Genomic DNA, 24,540 nt, shown 5'->3' with positions numbered 1-24,540 from the left:
AATAAATATTTCAGGAACCCTATAGCTGTGAAAGTACTCTAAAACTGTGTAAGAAAGAAAATTTAGGTTGTTCTGGAAGATTTCTTTTCCTTGGATTAAACACAGGACAAAAATGGCTATATGTTTTTAAAAAAACATGGAAACTCTAGAATGTAAAGATAAAAGGTTTGAAAGAACTAAACAGTTTTTTAACAATAGTGACTGTAGTATTTTGGAACTGAGTGGGTACATTTTTGGTTATTACAACGATTAGGGGCTATTCTGGAGGCCAGGGACACGAGATGTCTAGGAATGAACTGCACATGTCAGGACAAAAAAAACTGTCCCATATGCTGCATGCCATTCGTATGTCCTACTGGACAGTCACCTAAGTAAAAAGTTTATAATTAAGTAAGCCTGGGTTTTAACTAACTCCACTGCACGTATTTTTGTAAAGTATTTTGTACCCACTTTTAATTTCCAAGACTCTTTTTTTTTTTTACAATTTTATTTATTTATTAGAGAGAGAGAGAGACAGACAGACATCATAAGTAGGCAGAGAGGCAGGCAGAGGGAGAGGGAGAAGCAGCCTCCCTACAGAGCAGGGAGCCTGATGTGGGGCTTGATCCCAGGACCCTGGGATCACAACATGAGCCGAAGGCGGACGCTTAACCGACTGAACCATCTGGGTGCCCCAATTTCCAGGACTCTTAACTCTGGGGATCACCTATGTAAATCAAAGCAAGATTGCTTTTTTGCTCATAACTTTCCCAAGAAACATTCACCATTATGGAAAATCATGTCACCACTCGTGCTATCGACCAATATAGAATGTCTCTGTTCCCCCCAATTCATATGTTGAAACCTATTTCCCAATGTGATGACAGGAGATGAGGCTTTTGGGAGGTATTCGGTCATGACGGGAGAGCCTCCATAAATGGGATTAGTGTCCTTATAAAAGAGATCCTAAGGAGCTCCCCCACCCTTCCACTATGTAACCACAGAGTGAGAGGCACGGTCTCTGAACCAGAAAACAGGTTCCTACCAGATACCAAAACTGCCAGCACCTTGATCCTGGACTTGTAACCTCCAGAACTGACTGAAAAATAAAATTCTGCTGCTTCTAAGCTACCCAGGCTATGATATTCTACTATAGCAACTTGAACCAAGACAGTTGGCAATACCAGTTTAGGGCTTGGCTGACAACACAAACCAAATTTATCAGTCTGTAGTTTTCACTGCTGGATTCAGGGTTAATCCTAATGAAGACTTCATTATGTCTTACTACAGAGCCATGTCCACACATCTATTGGGAAAACATAAAAATGGTATTTATTTTATGTTTAGTGAGGACACTGTATCAACTAAAAAAATTCTCTTTTTGAATTGGAGAAAGGGAGAAAGGTGTGTTAGGGGAAAATGAGTAAAATCCAAATGGAGTGCTGAGTCTAGTTAGGAGTACTGCAGCAATACTGGCTTCTTGGTTGTGACAAATCTGTTACAGTAATACTAGACGTTAACAGTAGAGGAAACAGGGTAAGGGTGTATGTGGGCAATTTTTGTACTATCTTTGCAACTTTTCTGTAAATCGAAAACTATTCTAACAAAAAGCTTCTTATTAAAAAGTTTGCCTTTAGAGATATACAGAGATTTCAAATCTGGAAAACTGTTCCTCCACTTCTGTTAATATCAGTTTTCTAAACTGTTTGATGGAACTACTAACTCAATGTTTTCTTATGTCAGATAACAGTCAAATATTAACAAGCTCGTATGGATCATCCTCAAATAGTGTGGCCCTAGTTTATTGAACTGCATTACAAATCAGTTGCAATGCACTGCACACACATACGCCCTTCTGGACAAATTCTCCACATGGTTATACTATATTATCTATGATTTTAATTTGAGGCTACTCGTGGGAGGTGTTTCAACATATTTATTATTAAAAAAGGAGTAGAGTCTGGGGGCGCCTGGGTGACTCAGTGGGTTAAGCCTCCTGAGTTCGGCTCAGGTCATGATCTCATGGTCCTGGGATGGAGCCCCACATCGGGCTCTCTGCTCATTGGGGAGCCTGCTTCCCCGCCGCCCCCCGCTGCCTGCCTCTCTGCCTACTTGTGATTTCTCTGTCAAATAAATAAATAAAATCTTGGAAAAAAAAAGGAGTAGAGTCTGAGACAGTTGAAAACCACTCAACTAAACAAAGCATTAACAAGCAGAAAAGAGAGATTATAGCATAGTTTATCTGTGAATGTTACACTAAATTCCTAAGGAGAAGAAAAGAATAAAATGGAAAAAGCAGAGTATCTATAAGGCTTGGTGATAGTCTTCTTTTTCCATAGGGTGGTATTCAATGAAGATCCTTCATTAGGGGATTAACCTCTGAGCAAAAAATATGGTACGTAAGAGGAGTAAGAAAAATTTTGTTTTTACAGAAGGCCTATGAGATTCTAGGACCCTGGGATCCTGACCTGAGCTGAAGGCAGACGCTTAACCCACTGAGCCACCCAGGCGCCCCACCTATGAGATTCTTGAGCATGTTCAGCTTCTGAAAAAGCGTGAAGGGGAGGAACCGAAAAGCAGTAGAAAAAATAAAAAGCCGGGAAAACAACTGGTAGGTTTAAGATTAAAAAAAAAAAAAAAAAATCACTCACCTGTGCACAAATCTGATGCATGACGTGACCAAATTCATGGAAGTAGGTCCGCACCTCATCGTGCCTCAGGAGAGAGGGCCGGCCTGCTGTTGGCTGCGAGAAGTTCACCACGAGGGCTGCCACCGACATCATGCGGCTCCCATCAGGGAGGAGGCAGCCAGGCTGGAGACCAAAGCAGGCTGCGTGGTTGTACTTTCCTTCCCTGGGAACCAGAAGCATCACTGGTGAGATAGGAACATTCTTCTGTAGCAACAACACTGCTGTGACCTCTCTCAATCACGAAGCCTTATTTGATACTAGAGGATGCTTTGAAACACGTAATCCACCCTTGAGAAAGTAGGTCATTATATTAAAATGGACAAACTAAAACTGTGCAGACAAAACCCCTCTATCACTGCACATGAGTTTTATCTCCAAGGTTTCTTCTGTGGAAAAACTGTAATGTAAGAATCAAGAATATACACCACACCCTGTGTAGAGCCCAATGTTTACTTTGATGGGATCTTACTTTCCCTCTTCAAAGATGGTGTCACTAAATACTACATTGTGTTAAAGCAAACTTGAAATAAAAGATATAGTTTGGTTTACTGAACAGATTTTTCTTAAAATCAGAATTGATAAAAACCAAATACTACACAATAAGGTTGTTCCTTTTATTCAAGGAAGGGAGAATCAGTGTTCACAAGTAAATGTGCTCCTCTTATAAACTAGTCAGGCCTTTTTGAAACAGAATGCTTTTAGTTAGCTTGGGAAAAACATAAATTACACTATAAAGTTGTCTATTTTTAAACAATGATGGTCTCTCAAAAAGGTATGTGCAATTGGATTTTATTCTAGAAGTAGGTTTCCATCTCCCCCCCCCCCCCCCCCGGATTAGTAGTACATTCAGGTTTGGGGTAGGACATTTTACTTTGATAGGTTTTGATTGATATACACCCTTGTTTACATTGTCTTTCATGGTGACTCCTTATTGATCTGCTTTCCCTGCTGTTGCTATTCAAGTTAAAAACAAAACAAAATAAAACAAAACAACCAGCTTTTTCCAGCTTCCTATGATGAGGTACACAGCTGGAAAGGACACTGCTCCTATCCATACAACAACAATATGCTACACAATCTCCAAATCACCACTTTTCTTGAATTCATCACTAATGGGAAGGCAATCAAGGAACTTATAGTCTAAGACTGATGTCACCAAAGGGAGAGGAAGCAAGGAAGCAAGTGTGTGTGTGTGTGTTTTTTTTTAAAGATTTTATTTATTTATTTGACAGACAGAGATCACAAGTAGGCAGAGAGGCAGGCAGAGAGAGAGGAAGGGAAGCAGGCTCCCTGCTGAGCAGAGAGCCCAGATGTGGGGCTCGATCCCAGTTCCTTGGGATCATGACCTGAGCTGAAGGCAGAGGCTTTAACCCACTGAGCCACCCAGGCGCCTGGCAAGCGTGTTTTTTAGCCCGGGGCAAATACTACAGAAACCAGTAAGAGAAGTCTTTTAACAAATTGTTAAAGGCCATGGTGGACCAGCGAAATCGGGGAGCCCCTGGGCACTATAGATAAGGACGTTCTGCCTCCTTGTGCAGGGTCTTCTCCCTGAACCTCTCTGAGGCCGCACACAAAGAGGGTAGCAGGCTGATGCCCTGCTGGAGCATCAGTCCTGATGCAGGCCCGGAGAGGGAGCAGCTGTCTTGACAGAGGAATGAAGCATTGCCTCGCTTCTCTGAGGGAGGGCAAGAAACGCTGTTGTGCGAAGAGCATTGGAGGAAACCCACTGCCAAGGCCAAGAGAACAGAAAAAAATCCTTTACTTCCGAAGGAAAGACAGGAACACAGTGTGTGCCAGACCTACAAATGAGATCTACTGAACAGGCTGAGTCAGCACTGAGCAGGGACACAGGAAGGGTAGGCAGACAGAGGCGGGGACAGAAGCTGTGGATGGGTACACCAGAAACGATACACTGAATGTGATAACTGGTGCCTCAATGGGCTACTCAGGGCTTTCCACAATAATTTCATATAGTTGATTGTAAATGTGTAAATAGATTTATAAACCTTATTTTTCAACAGGGGAAAACTAAAGTAATCTGGACATGTTAATCCTATTATATTTAGTGCATCTTAGTACATTAAGAAAGGCCAAAAACATGTCCCCCCCCACAAAAGCATATTCTTCATTTGAGAGTAATATGGGTGCCACCGTGTTAGACAAGGGCTGAGATATTTGGAGAACTTTTAAAGTCTAAGAATAGCTTAAAATCAAGGACTTTCTACTGATTTAAAAGTCAGTGGCACTGAGGGGTTTTTAATCTTTCCTTTTAAGAAAAAACTTGATTTATTTAATTTTAAAGTCTTCTTTATTCTGACATTTTACCTTTTCATATTTTGTCTATAAAATGATGGTGATTTTTAAAAATGTCCCTATCATTCTTCCCCTAAGTGACCTGAAGTGATTTCTGAAAATGGTACTGCTAGTCACTTGACCCAGAAAACCCTACAAAATCATGCAAATCAGAGTTTCAAATTTTCACGTACACTTTAAGAACATATGTGAAACTGCCCAGGCCATCAAAGGTAGGCATATCCAAGAAGCCACCAAGTATCTGAAGGATACCACCTTGTGGAAGCGGTATGGGCCATTCCATCGCTACAATGGTAGACTTGGGAGGTGTGCCCGGGCCAAAGAGTGGGGATGGACACAGGGTTGGCGGCCCAGAGAGTGCTGAATTTTTAGGGTACATGTGTAAAAATGGAGAGAGTAATGCTGTACCTTAAGGGTTTAAATGTGGATTCTCTGGTGAACAGTGCCCCCCAGATGAGGCGTAGAACTTACAGGGCTCCTGGTCGGGTTAACCCATACATGAGCTCTCTCTGCTGCACTGAGAGGATCCTTACTGAAAAAGAGCAAACTGTTCCTAAGCCAGAATAGGAGGTCACACAGAAGAAAAAGATATCCCAGAAGAAACAAAAATTTATGCCCCAGCAGTAAATTCTATACAAAATTTAAAAAATAATAATAAATAAAAAAATTAAAATGTCCCTGTCAGGCATCTTATGTTGGAATCATCAGAGTATTTTTGGTTTTGTTTTGTTTGAGAATTTCAGTATTCAATGAATAAACACTGAAATGTGATTTAAAAAAAAAGTAACTGGTTTTTCTTAAACCTACTCCAAATATCCTTTTTTGAGTCACTGAGAAAAAAACAAGTTACTCCATCGCACTTTTAGGAAGTGACAGGAAGGTGAAAGGAAGTGAATATTAAGTAGGTCACTACTTTCACAAGAGATGGGCTTCTGATTCCCATCCTAGCGCTACTCGCAAAGGCCAGATCTGAGTGCAAAAGAAAGCGACCCTATGTTGGCGGGGAGACAGCAGGTTGGGGTGGCAAGAACTGTTACCTGTGACCCTGAAGTAGAATCTGGGGATAGTTCTAAAAGACTCCAGGGCTGAAGGATTTCCCCTGAAAGAATTTCTGGCTTAAAACTGCATGCTAACACTCTTACTAAAAAGAGACCCATCTACACGACAAGGGCTTATTTTTAGACCATTTTGAAAGTGAAAGTAAGTCCATAAAACACTGGGATAAGGCACCACTCTCCACTGGAGGATGCGGTTATCCAGCCTCCTTCCCAGCAGCCACCCAAAGTCACCCAGTCTTCGGGTTAAAAACTTGTTTGTGCCACTAAAGTAGGGGGTCACTGTGATTTCCTGTGGCCTAGTTAGTAAAATGAATTGGTAATTGTAACAGGCTGGCTTTGTTGTAGAAAGCAGCCTAGAGAGGAAGTGATCCAAATCCTTTCGTGGCTGATGGAGCCCCTATCGAGCCCATAGTTACCACATGTTTCAGAGACAACAATGTTTTCTTGATTCTTCCCAGTGACTGACTACCTAGCCAGGGTGATATGCATGTATAGCCTAATGCACGAAACAATCCTGTAAAGGGATCACCACTCTCACATTACAGATGAGGAAACAGAGTCTCAAGTTAAATCACCTAAGCATCCCAACTCAGTTTGAATGACTCAAAGATTTTGCTATTCCTGCTGTATTGTGCTGCCTCTCAGCTGGACTCAGGGAAGCGGCCAGAGACTGAAGAGTACTGGCAGAGAGATTACCTGAATAATAAGTATTTTGGAGGCCAATTTTAAATTAAGTAAGTGCAGTGCACAAACTAGATGATGATGATGATGATGATGATGATAATGATGATGATAATGGCTGCAAACATTTATTAAGCAATTCTATATGCAGGGTAGTCTTCCATTTAATGTTTTGTACATAATTAACCAACTGTTTTATCCTTACAATCCTACAAAGCAGGTAGAATTAATATTCCTGTTTGATCAAACCTATAATGTAGATAAACGGAGGCATAGGAACATTAAGTTGCCTAGTAAGTGACGGAGCCAGACACTCTGACTTCAGAGCCCACATCTTTACTCCCATGGAACTCCAAGAACCATACGAGAGAACTCTGGAAGACAAGAGTCTTAATCTGGGTAGGAATTCAATCCCTAGGGTCCCTTCTAACAACATGATTCTCAGTACCTTGGATAGAGGTCCAAGTAGAACTGTCCCAAAACTTCTCCTGTGGCTTTATCCTTCACGGTGTAAAGTGTCACACTTTTATTCCATACATGAGCATCTGCCACTTGCTCAAATGAAAGACCTAACAACTCCTGGTAGATGTTCAGCAAGCCTTCAGTGACCACTTCAATTGGGAAATACTCCTTGAGGATCTCTTGATCTATGGAGTACTTGAGTTCTTCTGTCTGAGTCATGTAGTAATATAGATCCCAGGCATTGATTTTTCCATCATATTCAAAACCTCTCTCTTCACATTCCTTTTTCTTCAAATTCAAAATAAACTCTCGCTCTGCCTCACCCAGTGGTTTTAATTTCTGGCTTAAATCATCTATGAGGGAAGTGGGAAAAGTCAGTGATTTATTGCTTTGGGGAGCAAGCACATTCATACATATACCAATGTCTTTCCTCTTTTATAGTACTTGGTGCAGATAACTGGGGGGAAGGAAGGGTGGAAGAAAGGAGGGAGGGAAAGAAAGCTGGCTCTATCATGACAGCACTGCTGTTTTCTTCCCGGTAATTAATTTCATGGCTCCTTGCCCTCCCATTTTTTTCAGCACCAGCCAAACCAAGCCACAACTTCCTCCCACCATCAACAAAGCTCAAGTTTATCTCAGAGAACTTGGACTCCAGAATGTTGTAATTCAGGAAACAAAACAATAGTGAAACCATCTCATGTACATGATTATTCTTCAATGAGATGAGGCTCCTCAAAAAGCCAGGGAAAATAAATCAGATGAAACCTGTGATCACTATTACTAAAAATTGCCCAATGCCTTTAACAGCCATGGGTTTTATCACTAATCCCTCTATAAAGAAAGTTTATTTGGATACAGCAATTCCACTTCTTAGATGGATACAATTTCTATACTGTGCTTAATTTTGACTATTTCACTTTCTCCCTAATTTACTTTAATTTAAAATTGGCATGTTCTCATCTGAGTCATCCTCTTGACTGCCTATATTCACCTACTCTCTTACAGGCCTCATCAGAATTAGATCACTTTGTGTCTTCCCTAAGTTTCCTTCTTTCTCTTTAGAGGGCTTCTCAGGCCATTGCCTTCACCTCACTCTCTGGGGTTGCCTCTCAAACTGCCAGGTCCCATAAAGAGCCAAATACATGTTTATCTTACATTTGTGACAAACTGTGAAGCACAAATACATAACAAGAGCATATGCATTTAGGTAAATACAGTGAAACAGTCAAAGAAGAAGAAAAATGGAAATATACAACTGATTTTAAAAAAGACCCCACCTAGAAAGGCTGTTACATGGCTTGTACTCTTCGCGGTATTCATTTCAAGGACAAAGTCAGCATGTGTGCTATAGCCAAGGAGTCTGGCTACTTTGGCCCGCAGAGGAAGTAGCTGCTGCAGAATTACGGTGTTTTCCTAGTAATAAACAACAACAAAAACACAGACTAATCATTAATTGGATCCAAAGCATTAAAAGGAAGTTATTACATGTATCTGTAGGTTGGTAAAATTGTCAATTATTTTTAAACCATCTCAACCTCCTAATAAATGATTCCACTTCACTGTTAAAGACTTAAAAAAAAAAATTCATGATCTAATTTTACTTCTGAAATCACTGACTTTTTAAGACTCAGGAGATTGCTATGAAGTCTTAATAAAATTGTAAGTATTATAAACTTGGAGTGAAAAAGTAATCTTAAGGACTACAGGGATTCCACATTTAATTCCATTGACAAGACTACAACAAATATTGATACTTAAATTTGTTTTTGGTACTTATAAATACATATAAACATAAGTTTGCCACTTTAATTTCACACCCATTAGTATGGCTATTATACAAATAATAGAAAATAGAAAATAGTGTTAATGAGGATGTGAAGAATTTGGAGATTTTGTATACTGCTGATGCAAATGTAACAAGTGTAGCTGCTGTGGAAAACAGTATTGCAAGTCCTTAAAAGATTAAACACATAATTACCATATGATCTAGCAGTTCCACTTGTGGATGTGTGTTCCACAGGAACTCAAAGAGATATCTGTACACCTGTGTTCACTACACCATCATGTGAATAGCAGCCAAGTGGTGGAAGTAGCCCAAATGTCCATTAGTGGATGAATGCATAAAGAAAATGTGGTATAGGGGCATCTGGGTGGCTCAGCTGGCTAAGCGAATGCCTTTGGCTCAAGTCATGATCCTGGAGTCCTGAGATCGAGTCCCACATCAGGTTCCCTGTTAGGCAGGGAGTCTGCTTCTCCCTCTGACCCTCCCCTTTCTCATGCTCTCTCTCTCTCTTTCTCTCTCTCAAATAAATAAAATCTTAAAAAAAAAATAAGAAAATGTGGTATAGACATACAATGTAATATTATTCAGTCTTAAAAGGGAAAGAAATTTTCATACATGCTAAACCATAACTTGAAGGTATTATGCTAAGTAAAGTAAGTCAGTCATAAAAGCATAAATATTGTATGATTCCAACTTACATGAGGTTCCCAGGAGTTAAATTCATAGAGCCAGAAAGGAAAACAGTGGATGCTGGGGCGGGTGGGGGGAGCGGGGTTGGGAGTTAGCATTTAATGGGTACAGTTTCGGCTAGAGAAGACAAAAAACCCTGAAGACACATGGTGGTGATGTTTGCACAGCAATGTGAACGTACTTAATGCCACAGAACCCTCTACACGTACAGATGTTGCAGAGATTTGTCTCAAGTCATTACAAAAAAATTTTTTTATGAATGTATTAAGAAAATAAGTAATGATATTGCTTTATTTTTTTAACAATGAAAGGAAAAGTAATCTCCTAGAGACTAATAAATGTTGAGGTCAAAGAAAAATTACCCCTCAAGGATGAAATCATATTTATAGACAGGTTTCTAAGGAAGATCACATGCCAAGATCAGGCTACCCAGGTTCATATAGGCTCCACCATTTCCTAGAGGTCACTATAGACTGCCAATTTTCTTGAAATCTCTCTCCTTCCCCCCGCCCCACAATTCTTTCTTTTAGTAAAAGGATTTTCTGAGTTTTACTGGACACAGGATACTGTGACCACCTTCCCTAGCCTTCCTTAAAACTATTTGTGGCCACATGATCTACAATGGGACAAGGGACTCTCAAAGAGGTGATGAGTAAAATCCCCGAGTCATCTCTGTATAAATACTTGTCTTGCCAGCTGCGACCAGCACATGACAACAGTGACTTCAGAGGCCGCAATACCGAGGACAGCGGTGCTAACTCCCCCAGCTCTGGATCACTCACCTCTGTACTGCTAGTTGCAAGAGAAATAAACCTTTCTTCAAAAACTGTGGTAAAACATATATAACAACCACAACAAAAATGCCACTTTAACCATTTAAAATATTGTTTAAGACTTTTATTAACAGGTGTGTGCCGTCTAATTTTTTGAAAAAAAAAATCAAGTTGTAAACTTTTTAAAAAAAAAGATTATTTATTTATTTATTTGACAGACAGAGATCACAAGTAAGCAGAGAGGCAGGCAGAGAGAGAGAGAGAGAGAGAGAGAGAGGAGGAAGCAGACTCCCCGCCGAGCAGAGAGCCTGATGTGGGGCTCGATCCCAGGACCCTGAGATCATGACCTGAGCCGAAGGCAGAGGCCTTAACCCACTGAGCCACCCAGGTGCCCCACAAGTTGTAAATTTTTATTACAAATTAAAAATGAGGTCCTTAAAAATCTCAACTTGACCAGTTATGAAACAATTTAAAAACCTTTCATGATGGGTTGAGAAAAATCAGGCTTAAAACAAAACAAAACAAAATCCAAACCAAATACATTTATCATTACCAAAAAGGGGCATTTTTTGGTAAAAATAGAAACCCCATGGTGCGTCGATCACGCAGATTAGAAATTCTAGTTACCTGTTTAATGGGTACAATGCAAGCAGTTAAAGTCTTTGGCTACAGTCTTTTGCTCTTTTTTTTTTTTTAATTTCTTATTTTTTAAATTTTTTCATAAACATATAATGTATTTTTATCCCCAGGGGTACAGGTCTGTGAATCGCCACTTTTGCTCATTTTTTATTCCTGGAATTTCTTATTTATCTCCTCTTGTTGGATGACTAAACCAAATGATGTCAGCAACAATAAGCCCACATTTTCTTAGCCCTGCCCTGTCAGGCTTACAAGCCAACCAACTCTCAGCTGTAAATTGGCTGCTTTTGTTTCTGTGAAATCTCATGGTTTGGGGTTTTCTGAACATCTGCATGGGTCATTGAAGTGAAATTGGCAGGGATCTTGAGGTGCTTCTGACATTGGTTCTCCTTTTAATTTTCCTTACTTTCTTCAAAGCGGTCCTCTTCAGACGGTAGATGGTCTCTGCCAAGAAGGACCCCTGCAGAATCATCTCCCTGGCCTGCCTTGCTCTCCTGAACCCTGCTTGTCGGCGCCCTCCAGGGCTTATCCCCGTGCTGGGGGTGGGGGGCTGGAGGAGTGGTCGCTGCCCATGGTCAGGTGCGGTCAGGTGCGGTCAGGTGCGAACTCGGGCCTGCGGGCGGGCTGGCCTTCTTCTGCACAGGTACTTCCCGGGGTTATTTTTTATGACAGTCTGGTATACAAACATACTTTCCTTGTTCTCATTCCTGTTGACAGAACTACTTTACTATTTCCAGAACCTTTGTTGTAATGACTTTGCTGTTGCCCACGGCCACCGTGGAGGCGATGGCGCCCAGGCTACTGCGCCTGGTGTCTGAAGAGCAGAGGGTGGGCAGGGGCTGGTCACCTCCCCCGACTTGCTGCTCCTCCTGGTGACAGTGATGGGGACTGGGCCAGCTAGGGCAGCTGCGCCTCCTTCTGGGTGTGATGGTAACTAGGCCATGGGGGTGGGGCTGCTCAGGGCCCTCTGGGGTCCACTCTCCTTCCCACTCCTGCCAGAACTCCCATTTTATCCATTTTTAAGTGCATAACTCAGCGGCACTAATTGCATTCGGTTCATACTGTTGTGCAACCACTACCACTGTTTCTAAAACTTTTTCAACACCCCAAACGGAAACTTGGTAACCATCAAACACTAATTCCCCAGTGGTCCCAGCCTCTGCCAACCAATAATCCTTTCTGAAGAGAAACAGCTTTTATCTTATTTGAGTCACTGGGCTTTTGGTTGGCTTTTGTGTAGCTGCTTAACCTGTACCCTTACACAACAGAGGCTGATATTAGGAATAAGGTACTGCTCTAAGAAAAAGGAAAGATGTACAGGAAGAGAAGGTGAGGACAGAGACTTTGCTGGCTGGGAAGCTGGCTATCCTCAGTATACCATGGGTAACATTTGTTAAAATGATTTCACATCATAACTTGGAAGGCAGAACAATTACCTACTGAGACTTTGCTCTGGGGGAACTGCTGGGGGAGAACTAATGTTGGTGCATGTTTGTTGCTATTTGGACTTTTAGAGAGATTACATGAGAGAGATGAACTCAACTGAGACCATTCAGTTTGCAAAGATGGAAGGAAAAGACTTCTACTACCAGAGGTTCTGGATGTGGCTTACAATCTAGGACTTGAGATGGCTGGCAGAGCCAATTGTTTAGTCCTCCAAATATCAGGAGAAAAGACTGTCACTCAGAGTTACTGAACTGCAGAGATTAAAGAACGCTGCCTTCCTCCTCAAGCCCACTGTTTCAGAAGGCCCCAAAGCAGATTCTGTTATATCGAGGAAAAGCAAGATGGACAGGATTTATGAGCCAATGTAAAAAGATCCAGTAGGTTTAAGAACAACTGACCAGGCACCTGGGTGGCTCAGTGGGTTAAACCTCTGCCTTCGGCTCAGGTCATATCTCAGGATCCTGGGATCAAGCCCCACATTGGGCTCTCTGCTCGGCAGGGAGCCTGCTTCCTCCTCTCTCTCTGCCTGCCTCTCTGCCTACTTGTGATCTCTCTCTGTCAAATAAATAAATAAAATCTTTAAAAAAAAAACAACAAATGACCAAAAAATTTTTTTAACATGAATCTGGACATAAACAGACAAGAAGGTAATATATTAACCAAAGGCATCAAGAGCTTTACCTACAAAAGCTTGTGGTTATTTCATCCCTAAAACAATCAGGCTTCAAACCAGCATCAGCAGGAATCTTTACCAGTAGCTGCCCAGGATACGGTTGTGGAGGGTAACAGATAAGAAAGAATTCTTGGCAGGCAAGACCAGGGATCAGTAGTACAATTGCTAAACAAATTTCTGCTAGAAAAAAAACCCCCAAATCACTTTAATGAGCTGTCCAAGGAACTTCATCAGAACAAGGAATCCTCACAATTCCTGCCAAACAGTTTTTGAAAATTGGTATGCGCCTGCTGTATGTTTCCCATTCTTTCCTTGTCCTTATAGGAGTTTTTAGTGTGGTTACTGTGTTCCTAGTCTACCAGTGGCTGTGTGTCCTGGGGATGAACAGACCAGACCACATGCCCTCTCTTTCACAGGCTGCTAGATCATGAGGAAGCTACAAGTGGGGAGGGGTCCTGACATCATGGTCTTTGGGCTCACGGCTGTAACTGGTTATAATCTGGCATATAGTGAATGGGTTCATACAGGCACTCACAGTTATCCGGAGAGCCAGAGAGGCAAACTGTGATGGAGATGTCTAGCTGACTCTGAGAATGCGTTTCTAATTCTTTTGGTAATAGAATCCCCTCAGACTCCATCTCCCAGAGTCCCCTGCAGCTAGATACATGTCTAGCTGATGGAATCTGAGTCAATAGGAGGTGAATGGACTTGATGTATGTTATTTCCAGGTCTTCTTAAAGGTGCTGTCTCTGTTTTCTACTTTCCCTCTTCCAAACAGGCTGGGAAACGGTGATAGCTGGGATGGCCTTGGAAGTCACTTGCTGAGGACAGGGAGGTACTCCACCAGTCCTGGACTGTTGACTTCATAAAAGAATACAACTTTTAGTTTATTTAACCCATTCTATTTTAATTAGAACTGCTTAGGCTGTGGCCACACCAAGGATCCCAGTAAGCCAGGGAAAAGCTGGCAGCCTTCAGGAATCAGGAGGCATAATACTCAAATAGGCATGTTGGTCTCTGAGCTGACTTCAACACTAGTAAACAACGCAAACCCTTTTCTTAAAAATCTCCATGAAAACAAACAAAAAAGACAAACATTCAGAGTACCTCTTTGCACCTCGTATTAAAAGCCATTTCCATCTTCCTTCTAGTTTCAGGGATACAACATTTCTTCATGACAGGAAAATAGTGTGGATATTTTAAGGTAATTTTATACTTGTCTTTATCTGTCTTTTCTAAACTGTCAATGAAATCATCAGGAAGAGCACCTGCAAAAAATCATTTTTTCATACATCAGTTCTTCCACTCATTATTAGTTTATTTAGCATTGGCACAGAGCCTTTAAGAAGCTCTCGGAATTCTGTGGAGTAATTGAAATTCAAGTAAAATAATGACAACCCTTACAATATCATTTGACGTTACTGGAATGGGGGTGGTGATTAGAGGACAGGTGGCTTAGGAGATGGTAATTCAAAATGTGAATAGGCTTCAGTGCACTTGTGCAGATGGTGTTTTGATGGAGAACAGGTAAAACTAAGCCTAGAAAGATCCAGAACAGGTTAAGAAGAGACTAGTGTAAGTTTCAATGTAGGCGATATTATAAGGCAAAAAATTTCAAGGTACTGAAGGCATAAGTTACCAACAAATATTATGAAATCTCCTTTGGAATGTCTCTAGAAATAGTTTACACATTTTTATTAGCATACAACGTAGGCATGGTTCAGCTGTCTTTTTTGTAGAAGTGGTAATGGGTTCTGTAGAAGGTATAGGGTCATTTTTTAAAGACTTCTTTCAACTTTGATCTGGCAAACTGTAAGGTAACATTCTTTTCCTAACATATTATTTAACCAGAAAAAACTCAGAACTTTACCAAGTTCAGCCTTGGAAAATACAAGGAAGGTATCGTCCTCATTGAGGTTTTTATTGAAGTCAATACATAGCTCACTCATTCTTTTCTTCATGGCTTTGATTTCCTGAACAGAAGATACAAGTATAGAATATTAGCAATAAAATAAAACCTTCATTTTAATGCTATGAGTCAAATAAGTTTCACTTTTATATGAAGATTGGCTTCTATGCCCAACCCTCAGAAAGTATGTTTTTTAAAGATGTGTTTCATAAAATAGTTTCCTGTAGTCTTCTACGCTGTGTCCATGAGGATCTTTATGCAACATGTACAAAAAGGCAATCCCAGGGATGTGTTAGAAATTAGTCGTAAACTGGGCACCTGGTGGCTCAGCTGGTTAAGAGACTGCCTGTGGCTCAGGTCATGATCCCGGAGTCCAAGGATCAAGTCTCGCATCAGGCACCCTGCTGAGTGGGGCATCTGCTTCTCCCTCTGACCTTCTTCCCTCTCATGCTCTTTCTCACTCTCTCTCTCAAATAAGTAAATAAAATCTTAAAAAAAATAATTGTAAGCTTGTAAGAAGTAAATAAATTTAGGAGGTATAGTCAAAGCAGACTCAGGCACATAATATATACACACAATAAATAGCTGCTGGGTGAATGAATGATTCTAGTAGCCTATTAATAATTAACATCTTTTAGTCTTTTCCATTCAAAGTTTTAATATAGAAATCAGTACTTGGTGCCATAGTAACAGAGAGAGAATCAATTCTATTGTTGCTTTGGAAAACAGGTCATGTCTTAGTTTTATAGATCTTTTTAAATTAAGTTGATATGGGCCTGAACATTTGTATAAAGACTATTAGGTGAGAAATCAAAGGAAACCACAAGAAAAAACATGAAACGTTTTTATTAACCTGCCCCCTCTTCTAAAAATGCTAGATAATGAAATTCACATTAACCATAACGGTTCTCAAACACAGTCCTGACCAGAAGCCTCATTACCAGGGAATTTGTTAGAAGCGCGTATCTTGATACCCACACCAAGCCAACTGAAACACAAAGTCTGAGAGGTGGGACACTGTACTCAGAGTTTTGCTGTAAACCATCACTTGGCCTAGATATCTTTCACACTTGCTTACTGTTCTACTGTGTAGAAGAATGACCTGGTAATTCTGATGTGCACTAAAGTTGAGTCTGCTGACGGAACACATACTGTGCAGTACTGTTTTTGGACACTCTGGTTATCACCCCAAGTTCCCTTCTACCTCTCCTCCATTCTACATTAGTCCTATAATTTGAGTGGGACCTACACCTGAAGTTCTAGGGTAACTCTACACCAGTTAGGTAATCTCATCCCTACTAAAGTATGGACTGGTTCAGGTAAGCCAGGCATGGCATTCTCCTGACTAAAGAGGGATTCAGGATTAGGCATATGATCCAACTTGGGCCATTAAGACAGGAGGGGAGCTTCGAGGGAGCCTTCTCTAAGTCCTTCTGGATGGTGGATCTTCTAGTTATACAAGCAAATAAATCTCTTTTATTGTTTAAACAATGTCAGTTATAAATACCTTTCAATTAATACAATGCCCCTAATGGAAATGATGCCTGACCTAGAAGACAAAAGGTAGGGAAAGTGAGATCAGTCACACATTTCTCCTCTAACTAGGCTTAAGAGGATACAAGGTGTTCGAGGGGCAATTAGATGACAGAAAGGTACCTGTATCTCAGTGGTACCTTCAGTTGTATCTACTGTGCTGACATCACTTGGTTTGGATGTCTTTCACACTTGTTTCCTGTTCTATTGTTAGAATGACCTGGAAACAGATCAAAGGTTATATGTCCTGTCCAAGAAGAATGATTTAATTCTGGAGCTGGGTTTACTTCTGAAACTGGAAGATGGGATCAGCATTAGACAAAAGAAAAAGTTTGAGAAGCACTTTTCAGTAGCTAATCTGTCTTCCATTAAAGGGCATAGGTAGTGAGCCCTTGAGCAACAGGGATTTGAACCATCTGGTGCAACATATATAGATTTTTTTCAATAAAGTTCAATACTATGAATGTGTTTTTTCTTCCTTGTAATATTCTCAACATTTTCCTTTCTCTGGCTTACTTTAAGAAGACAGTATATATAAAACATGAAACATATGAAACACATGTTAATCAACTATGTTATGGGTAAAGCTTCTGGTCAATAGCAGGCTGTTAATAGTTACATTTTTGGGGAGTAAGAAGTTATATCGATTTTTGAATGTGCGGGGGGGTTGCCACCTCAACCCCCAGGTTGTTCAAGTGTCAACAGTTTTTTGTTTTTTTTTTAAAGATTTTATTTATTTATTTGAAATAGATTGAGCACAAGCAGGCAGAGAGGCAGGCAGGGGGAGAGGGAGAAACAGGCTCTCCACTGAGCAGGGAGCCTGACGCAGGACCCAATCCCAGGACAGTGGGATCATGACCTGAGCCGAAGGCAGTTGCTTAACCAACTGAGCCACCCAAGTGGCTATTAATCATAGGATATTCTATTCCAAATAGCTTATATTAAAACTCTCCACTATAAAAGTTGTTTGTTTTTTTTTTTTAAGATTTTATTTATTTACTTGACAGAGAGAGAGAGATCACAAGTAGGCAGAGAGGGAGACAGAGAGAGAGGAAGGGAAGCAGGCTCCCTGCCTAGCAGAGAGCCGGATGCGGGGCTCGATCCCAGGACCCTGGGATCATGACCTGAGCCGAAGGCAGAGGCTTTAAACCACTGAGCCACCGAGGTGCCCCTCCATCATAAAAGTTTTATTACCAGTGACCAAGGGAGTGAAAATGCTAATCATCTACTAAACCCTGGAACCAGCCATAAGAAAATGTATACTACAGCAGGGAAAATAAGCCCAGCACACATGAAACAAATATAATTTGCAGAGGATTAAAAAAAACAAAACAAAACAAAACAATTATCAGTTGTCTGTAAGTCACCATGAGATTAAGAGGAGTTGTAGAATTTAAAACCACTGACTACCAAATACATTGAAAATGGATTTATATTATGCATTATTTTCTGTATTACAAATATGTTATTTCCCAATCTGTTTGTTGTATTTTATTTATTTTTTTTCCAATAAGAAAAAGAAACATAAACTCACATTTTGTACTTGTTCTGGAAGATGGAGCCCATTCCTTTTTCCCATTTTAATGGACTTTTCCAAGTATCTTCTGGCTTCAGGTTTTATCTTACTCAGATCACATTTTTCCTGAAATGAAAGAGTGTGACAACCATTTCTGTTACAATAATGCATCAGTAAATTATAAACTGCGAGACCAAAGCAAATTTATTCATCATCTCTGTTGGGCTATGAAGCACATAGGTGATTACGAGGCAGGTTCTTTTGAAGACCTAATTCTTTTATGCTTTAGTGAGCTCTGCTATTTAAAAGAGAAGAATTAAATAACTAAAAAGCTAACCAGAATTGCCTTGCCTTGCATCAGAATCAAGAGTGCCTGTACCACTTCAAAGTGTGATAATAGAAACATTTGCATAACCTCATTCTGAGCATTCTCTATGACCATGGTCTTTTTCAAAAAACATATTCCTTATCACAAATCATCTTGATTTAATTTTCCATCATTTGCTAACCTGGTTCCACTTGAGAGGGAAGAACAGAAATAATGGGCAAATTCTACACAAATGGAGAGTGGGACTCTCTTGCCAACATACCAAACAAGGACAGCTGGATAAAACCCCAGCCAAAGGCTTCCAACACTTCAAAAATGCCTTAGTGTCATTTGGCAAGAGAGATCAAGAGACTACAGCAAGCAGCATATGAACAAGTATCTGGGGAAAATGAGTCAACACTGCACAAAAAGGAGGAAAGCTGGACAGAACATTTGAACCTGTATGCAGCAATACAAACAACATCACTCAAAAGAATGGAGGGCCCTAGAGGAGAATGGAAAATTCTCCCAGCAATAGCAAGGTAATAAAAACACCAGATGTTTCTTCAAAACAGGTGGCAGAATATACATGGCACATCTGGATGGCTGGCCAGTTCATGGTCCCTGGGAGGAAATGCACTCTGGACAGACTCAGCAGGTGTAATGGATTCAGTCTGGGTGAGAGGCAATGAGGGACATCTGTCTCTAGAGCCTTAGAGACCTACTACTGGATGCATTCTCTCTCCATCAAGACCTGGGCTGCCCACCTCTCAGCTTTATATTTTCCCAACTAAATACATCTTTGAAAGAGCAATGTTTAGCTTTAGAGCCTTCATTTTAGACTGTTGGTGTAAGGCTTTTGCTGCTATGATTCTGTAATTTTTCACATTACGTTGCAGCAGGTAAATAGCTATATTTTATTTTAAAAAATCTTTTATTTATTTATTTGTGGGGGGGCAAAGAGAGAGAGAGAGAGAAAACATGCATGAGTAGGTGGGGGAGAGGCAGAAAGAGAGGGAGAATCAGACTCCCCGCTGAGCAGGGAGTTCTACATGAGGGCTCAATCCCAGGACCCTGAGATCATGACCTGAGCTGAAGACAGACGCTTAACCGATTGAGCCACCTAGCCTCCTCCAAATAACTGTATTTTAACTGAGGGTACTACTTAATATAACAATCTGTATCTCACTTTGCCTATTGATACAAAATTTTATGTTCCAGTACTGAAGCATTTTGTGCACACATTACTCATTGTTTCCTCTGCGTTTATTCTCAGTGGAGGCAGGGAACAGTTAGACTCCTTTTTCCATAATAACCTCCTTTTACATCCTTGGAGAACTTCTGAGCGTGCTGGCATGACTGGAGTTGGAACCCTCCCTAAGAGGCACTGGCGCACAATGGGATCCCAGCAGCAGGTGCCTGCAACAGGAAGAAACTCATAATGGCCAGGGAGATAACAGGGCTGTGGGCTGGCTCCCTTAGGGATGGCTAACAGTTCAAGTCACAGTGTTCATGTGCAAGTGATTAACCTGGGTTGATCAAGGTTTTTTTGTTTGTTTGTTTTTTTAAGATTGTACTTATTTATGAGAGAGAAAGCCAGAGAAGGAACACAAGCACAGGGGAGCTGGAGAGGGAGAAGCAGGTTCCCCGCCAAGAGCAAGGAACCCAATGTGGGACTAGATCCCAGGATGCCAGGATCATGACCTGAGTCGAAGGCAGACACTCAATGATTGAGCCACCCAGGCCTCCCTCAAGGGTGGTTTTGACAGCACCGGAAAGTGTGTCCTGAGGTGTGGGGCACAACAATAGGAGTTTCTCGAAGGTATAATACTGGATGTTGTAAGGTTGGGGAGCATCTAGGTGGGAGCTACATGTAGCAGGGACAGAGGAAAAATACCTCCCATGAGAAGGGCCTGGAAAGAGCTGGGTAAGTTGTGAAGGACCCTAACAAACAGGTGGAGATCCTGAGCAGAGGGCATTCCCAGCAGGGTGGTGAGCCAAGGCAGAAGATGGGCACACTGCTGGAGAGCAGTGTCCCAGGTACTTGGGTTCTTGGGTTCACCTGGTCACAATGGCCGTGAGCTTAGAGCAAAAGCTCAAGACAAGACTCAGCAACTGAGGTGAGAAGAATTCTCACTCTATGCTACGCTCAGTCAGGATGGGCTCTCAAACGAGGAGCTCCCGGCCTTGCTGCATCTTGGAGTACTCGGGCTGCTACTTCAGAAAGCCCAGATTAAACATACTCAGTACAGAAAACTCAAACTCATGGTCCTGAGGAGGTAAAAATGACGGACTGCCCAAAAAGGTAAGACAAGCATAAACAGGCAGAAGGATGTTTTGAGAAAAATCTGACCCAAATCAGGTCTAGTTAAAATATCACTATCTATACTGAAATATTTGACTTACCACAGAAATGACACGTAACAATTCTGACTCAACTGTAACCAGGCACTGTCTGCCAGTCAGACTCTGAGGTCTCAGAAATCTCTAGAGGGCTCTTGTAGGAGTAAAGCACTTCTAAAATGTGCTTCTAAAGCACATTCCTGTCCCAGAGCTGATCATACGAATATTCTCCCTTATAATCTCCAGGCAAGATCAGAATTACTGCTTAAGGATTTTCTAACAGAATCAGCCAATACTTCTAGACAACTCTGCTGTAGTTGACTCTTCCTGAATAAGAATTTAATCCACTTGAGAGCTTGTTTGGAGGTTCTAGCAGGGGAGCTCAGCTACTCGTATACCCTTGACTATGGACTCTGGGAAACTGAGGGTTTCAGAGGGAAGTGGGGTGGGGGGATGGGTTAGCCCAGTGATGGGTGTTCAGGAGGGAGCATGGAGCACTGAGTTTTATACACAAGCAATGAATCATGGAACACTACATAAAAAACTAATGATGTACTGTGTGGTGACTAACATAACATAATAAGAAAAAAAAAAAAGAATTTATTCCACTTGATTCAGAACCAGGTCTCAGACCTCTTTGGGTGAAGCTTCTCCTCTTTAGGGGTGGGGGAACGCCTAAAGTGCTTTTTGGTAATTTTCAAATTCGTATCATCTGACAGTAAAGGCTCTTACTTTATTTAATCTCTGTGGTGAGAAAATTTAGTTTCTTTCTAACCTCTTCCGGTAACAGAGAGGTTTTATATAAAAGTGTGAATGCATGAGTATACACACACTTACACATGTCCTTGTACACTCATTTCACAGACAAGAAAGCTGAAGTTAAATGATCTTCCTAAGATCACTCAGCTATTTATTAGTAAAAATGGACAGAAAGAAAATCTGCAAAATTCTTTCTTTGGTCTTTTCTTTTTTTTTAAAGATTTTATTTATTTGACAGAGAACACGAGTAGGCAGAGAGGCAGAGGCGGGGTGGGAAGCAGGCTCCCTGCTGAGTAGAGAGCCGGATGCAGGGCTCGATCGCAGGACCTGAGCCAAAGGCAGAGGCTTAACCCACTGAGCCACCGAGGAGCCCCCTTACTTTGGTCTTTTCCTCAAAATATTATACCACTACATTTTAACACCTTAGTTTGTTATCATTCTTCAAAATTTCATTATAAATAAGTAAAAATTTTCTTAATTTCTCTCCAATTCTCCCCACCTTCTATCTCATAACTGTGTCCTTTTCTTTGCCAGACCCTCACATTTCCAGTATCAAAAACAGGTAAATAAAAAATAATTTCAGTGGGACTTTCTATATTGTATATACAAAGTAGAAATTTTGATGTTGTTGTTAAAATTGCCCTGAAAGTTAAGACAGTGTATTTCTTTGAATATCATTTAGAAAAATGGATTCATAAACTGGATATGCTACACAATAGACGATAACAACAGCGTAGACTACAGGTCCTTTTGCAAAAACTAAGGGCATAACTGACTTAACTAAATGAGTTATATTTGTAGTTTCTTTCTTTCCTGTTCTTCCCAATGTTATGTTTTCTGTTAGATTTCTGACTAGTATGAAGAGGGCATTTTTAGGTAGCTGGCTGTGTTCCTGGGGTCAGGGCGGGGGGCACATAAAAGCCTGCTTCCTGACATACTCAACACATTCAACACATGCTCTGGGCTGGCCCAGTCGGTAGAGCGTAATTTCATATTTCTATTCAACAATCCTAAGTGAAGAATAACATGAGAGCCGAAATAACATTTTATATTAATAATAGTAATTAATAATAATATATTGTATTATTATTGTAATCATTGCCTACATTGGTGCTATCTTGAGATCTCAGTATTATTCAGAGCACCTTCATTTTAGCAGATCACGCCTGAAACTGCTGACTTCATATAAATTTAAGATTCTATTACCCAGCTTAATGAAGGCTGGGTATTACATCATGATTGCCATATTTTACTTACAGCATAACAGAGAAAAAGAAATAGAATACTTAGATACATCTAAGTTGGTCTTTTTAAAATTTATTTTTTTGAGAGAGAGACAGAGACACACAACAAGTAGTGGGGCGGGGCAGAGGGAGAGAGAGAATCTTAAGCAGGTTACATGCCCACTGTGGAGCCTGACTTGAGGCTCGGTCTCACAACCCTGAAATGACAAAATTTCATTTTATCTGAGCCAAAATCAAGAGTTGGATGTTTAAGCAACTGAGCCACCCAGGTGACCCTTTGTCTTTTAGTTATGAATGGGATGAGATTTATCATTTGTTAAAATGTCCAATGCTACCAGAAAGCTCATTGATAGTTTCAGATTTTAAAAAATACTGCCTAAATACTGAGTAATATATAGAATTGTTGAATACCTGAAACTGATTTAACACTGTATGTTAACTATACCAGAATAAAATAAAATAAAATAAAATAAAATAAAATAAATAATGCTTAAATAAACACAACTATTTTTCAAGGAAAGTGTTTGAAGGTAACTAAATTCACTAAACAAGCTCCAGTGCATTAAAAAAATTACAAGTTCTTTTTATTATTCTGATCTAGCCATAAGAGACATTGTAAAAGCTTTTAAAAATGGTAACACAACAATTGACATGTATAGTAATAATTGCTCTTTTAGAGAAAAGGAGAAATTATGGAAACAATTCTGAAACTACTGTAAATTATCACAATACAAACCTGAAGTTAACTAGTCCCAACAAATGAACAAATATGATGAACCCTCGGTGTCTAGTTGGTATAATACACTAGTGTACTACACAGGCAGAAGTTTGTTCCCAATTTAATGGGATCAGATCACAATATATACAAAATTTTAAAGTGTAACAAAGAAATCTAAAGTGACAAACCTCCCATATTGTGATAATATTCATAAAAATCAGAGAAAAACATTAGATAGGACATATAACATTAAGATGGCAATACCTTGAGGCTAGAAAATTCCAAACAAAAACTTAGAGGTCAGAATGAAAACAGAGTTGATCAAAGGAAATTAGAAATTCTGGGAAAAAGTTCTAAGTAAGTATATAATATAGAGCTAGAAAGAAAATTAGATTTTGGGGGGATGAAATAAAAAATAGGAGACTGTAGTGATGGTTGGGTGGCTCATTGGCTAACTGCCTTTGGCTCTGGTCACAACTTCAGGGTTCTAGGACTGAGCCCCACATCGGGCTCCCTGCCCAGCGGGAAGCCTGCTTCTCCCTCTGCCTGGTGCTCCCCCTGCTTGTGCTCACACTCTATCTTTCTGACAAATAAATAAAATCTTTTTTAAAAAATAGGAGATTGTAATTTGAATTGGAATTTGAATCACAAAGAATAATAACTGGGCTCAAAAAATAAAACAATGTAACTAATAAGGAACAGTCAAAGTTATTATAATTTATGTTATTTTTATAGTGCTAAAGATGAACAGTTATGAACCAAGGAGACAAATATAAATTATAGGGAGAAAACTGCCTGTTTGACAGAAGGGGACAGATAGCATGTACATTTTACATGTCTAAATAAAGTCTTGATTACATATTCTTTAGTAAGTTACAAATGAAACATCTAAAATAAAACTGCTTTTTTATTTCAACTGTTGTTATAATTTGCTAAAAAGAACAAAATTTTTGAGATTTTTGCATAAAGACACATGCAAAATTAAACAAAAATGTCTAGGATTGTAAAACAATGGTTGTTTTCC

At 40.3% G+C, this 24,540-nt stretch overlaps 1 protein-coding gene across 1 annotated transcript in view; it reads right to left on the bottom strand.

The window, feature by feature from the left end:
- NLN (neurolysin) overlaps nt 1-24,540 on the bottom strand; it is a 93,584-nt gene that overhangs the window by 22,813 nt on the left and 46,231 nt on the right. Inside the window, exons 4-9 of the mRNA XM_047730590.1 lie at nt 18,164-18,271; nt 15,058-15,160; nt 14,295-14,455; nt 8,461-8,596; nt 7,170-7,536; nt 2,631-2,832 (exon numbers count right to left, since the gene is read on the bottom strand). Coding sequence (XP_047586546.1) covers nt 2,631-2,832; nt 7,170-7,536; nt 8,461-8,596; nt 14,295-14,455; nt 15,058-15,160; nt 18,164-18,271 — 1,077 coding nt within the window. The remainder of the gene's footprint in view (nt 1-2,630; nt 2,833-7,169; nt 7,537-8,460; nt 8,597-14,294; nt 14,456-15,057; nt 15,161-18,163; nt 18,272-24,540) is intronic.

Source organism: Lutra lutra, chromosome 5 (genome assembly GCF_902655055.1).
Source record: "Lutra lutra chromosome 5, mLutLut1.2, whole genome shotgun sequence".
Lineage (NCBI taxonomy): Eukaryota > Metazoa > Chordata > Mammalia > Carnivora > Mustelidae > Lutra > Lutra lutra.
The sequence above is the reverse complement of the archived record's forward strand: the minus strand, read 5'-3'. Positions and strand labels throughout refer to the sequence as shown.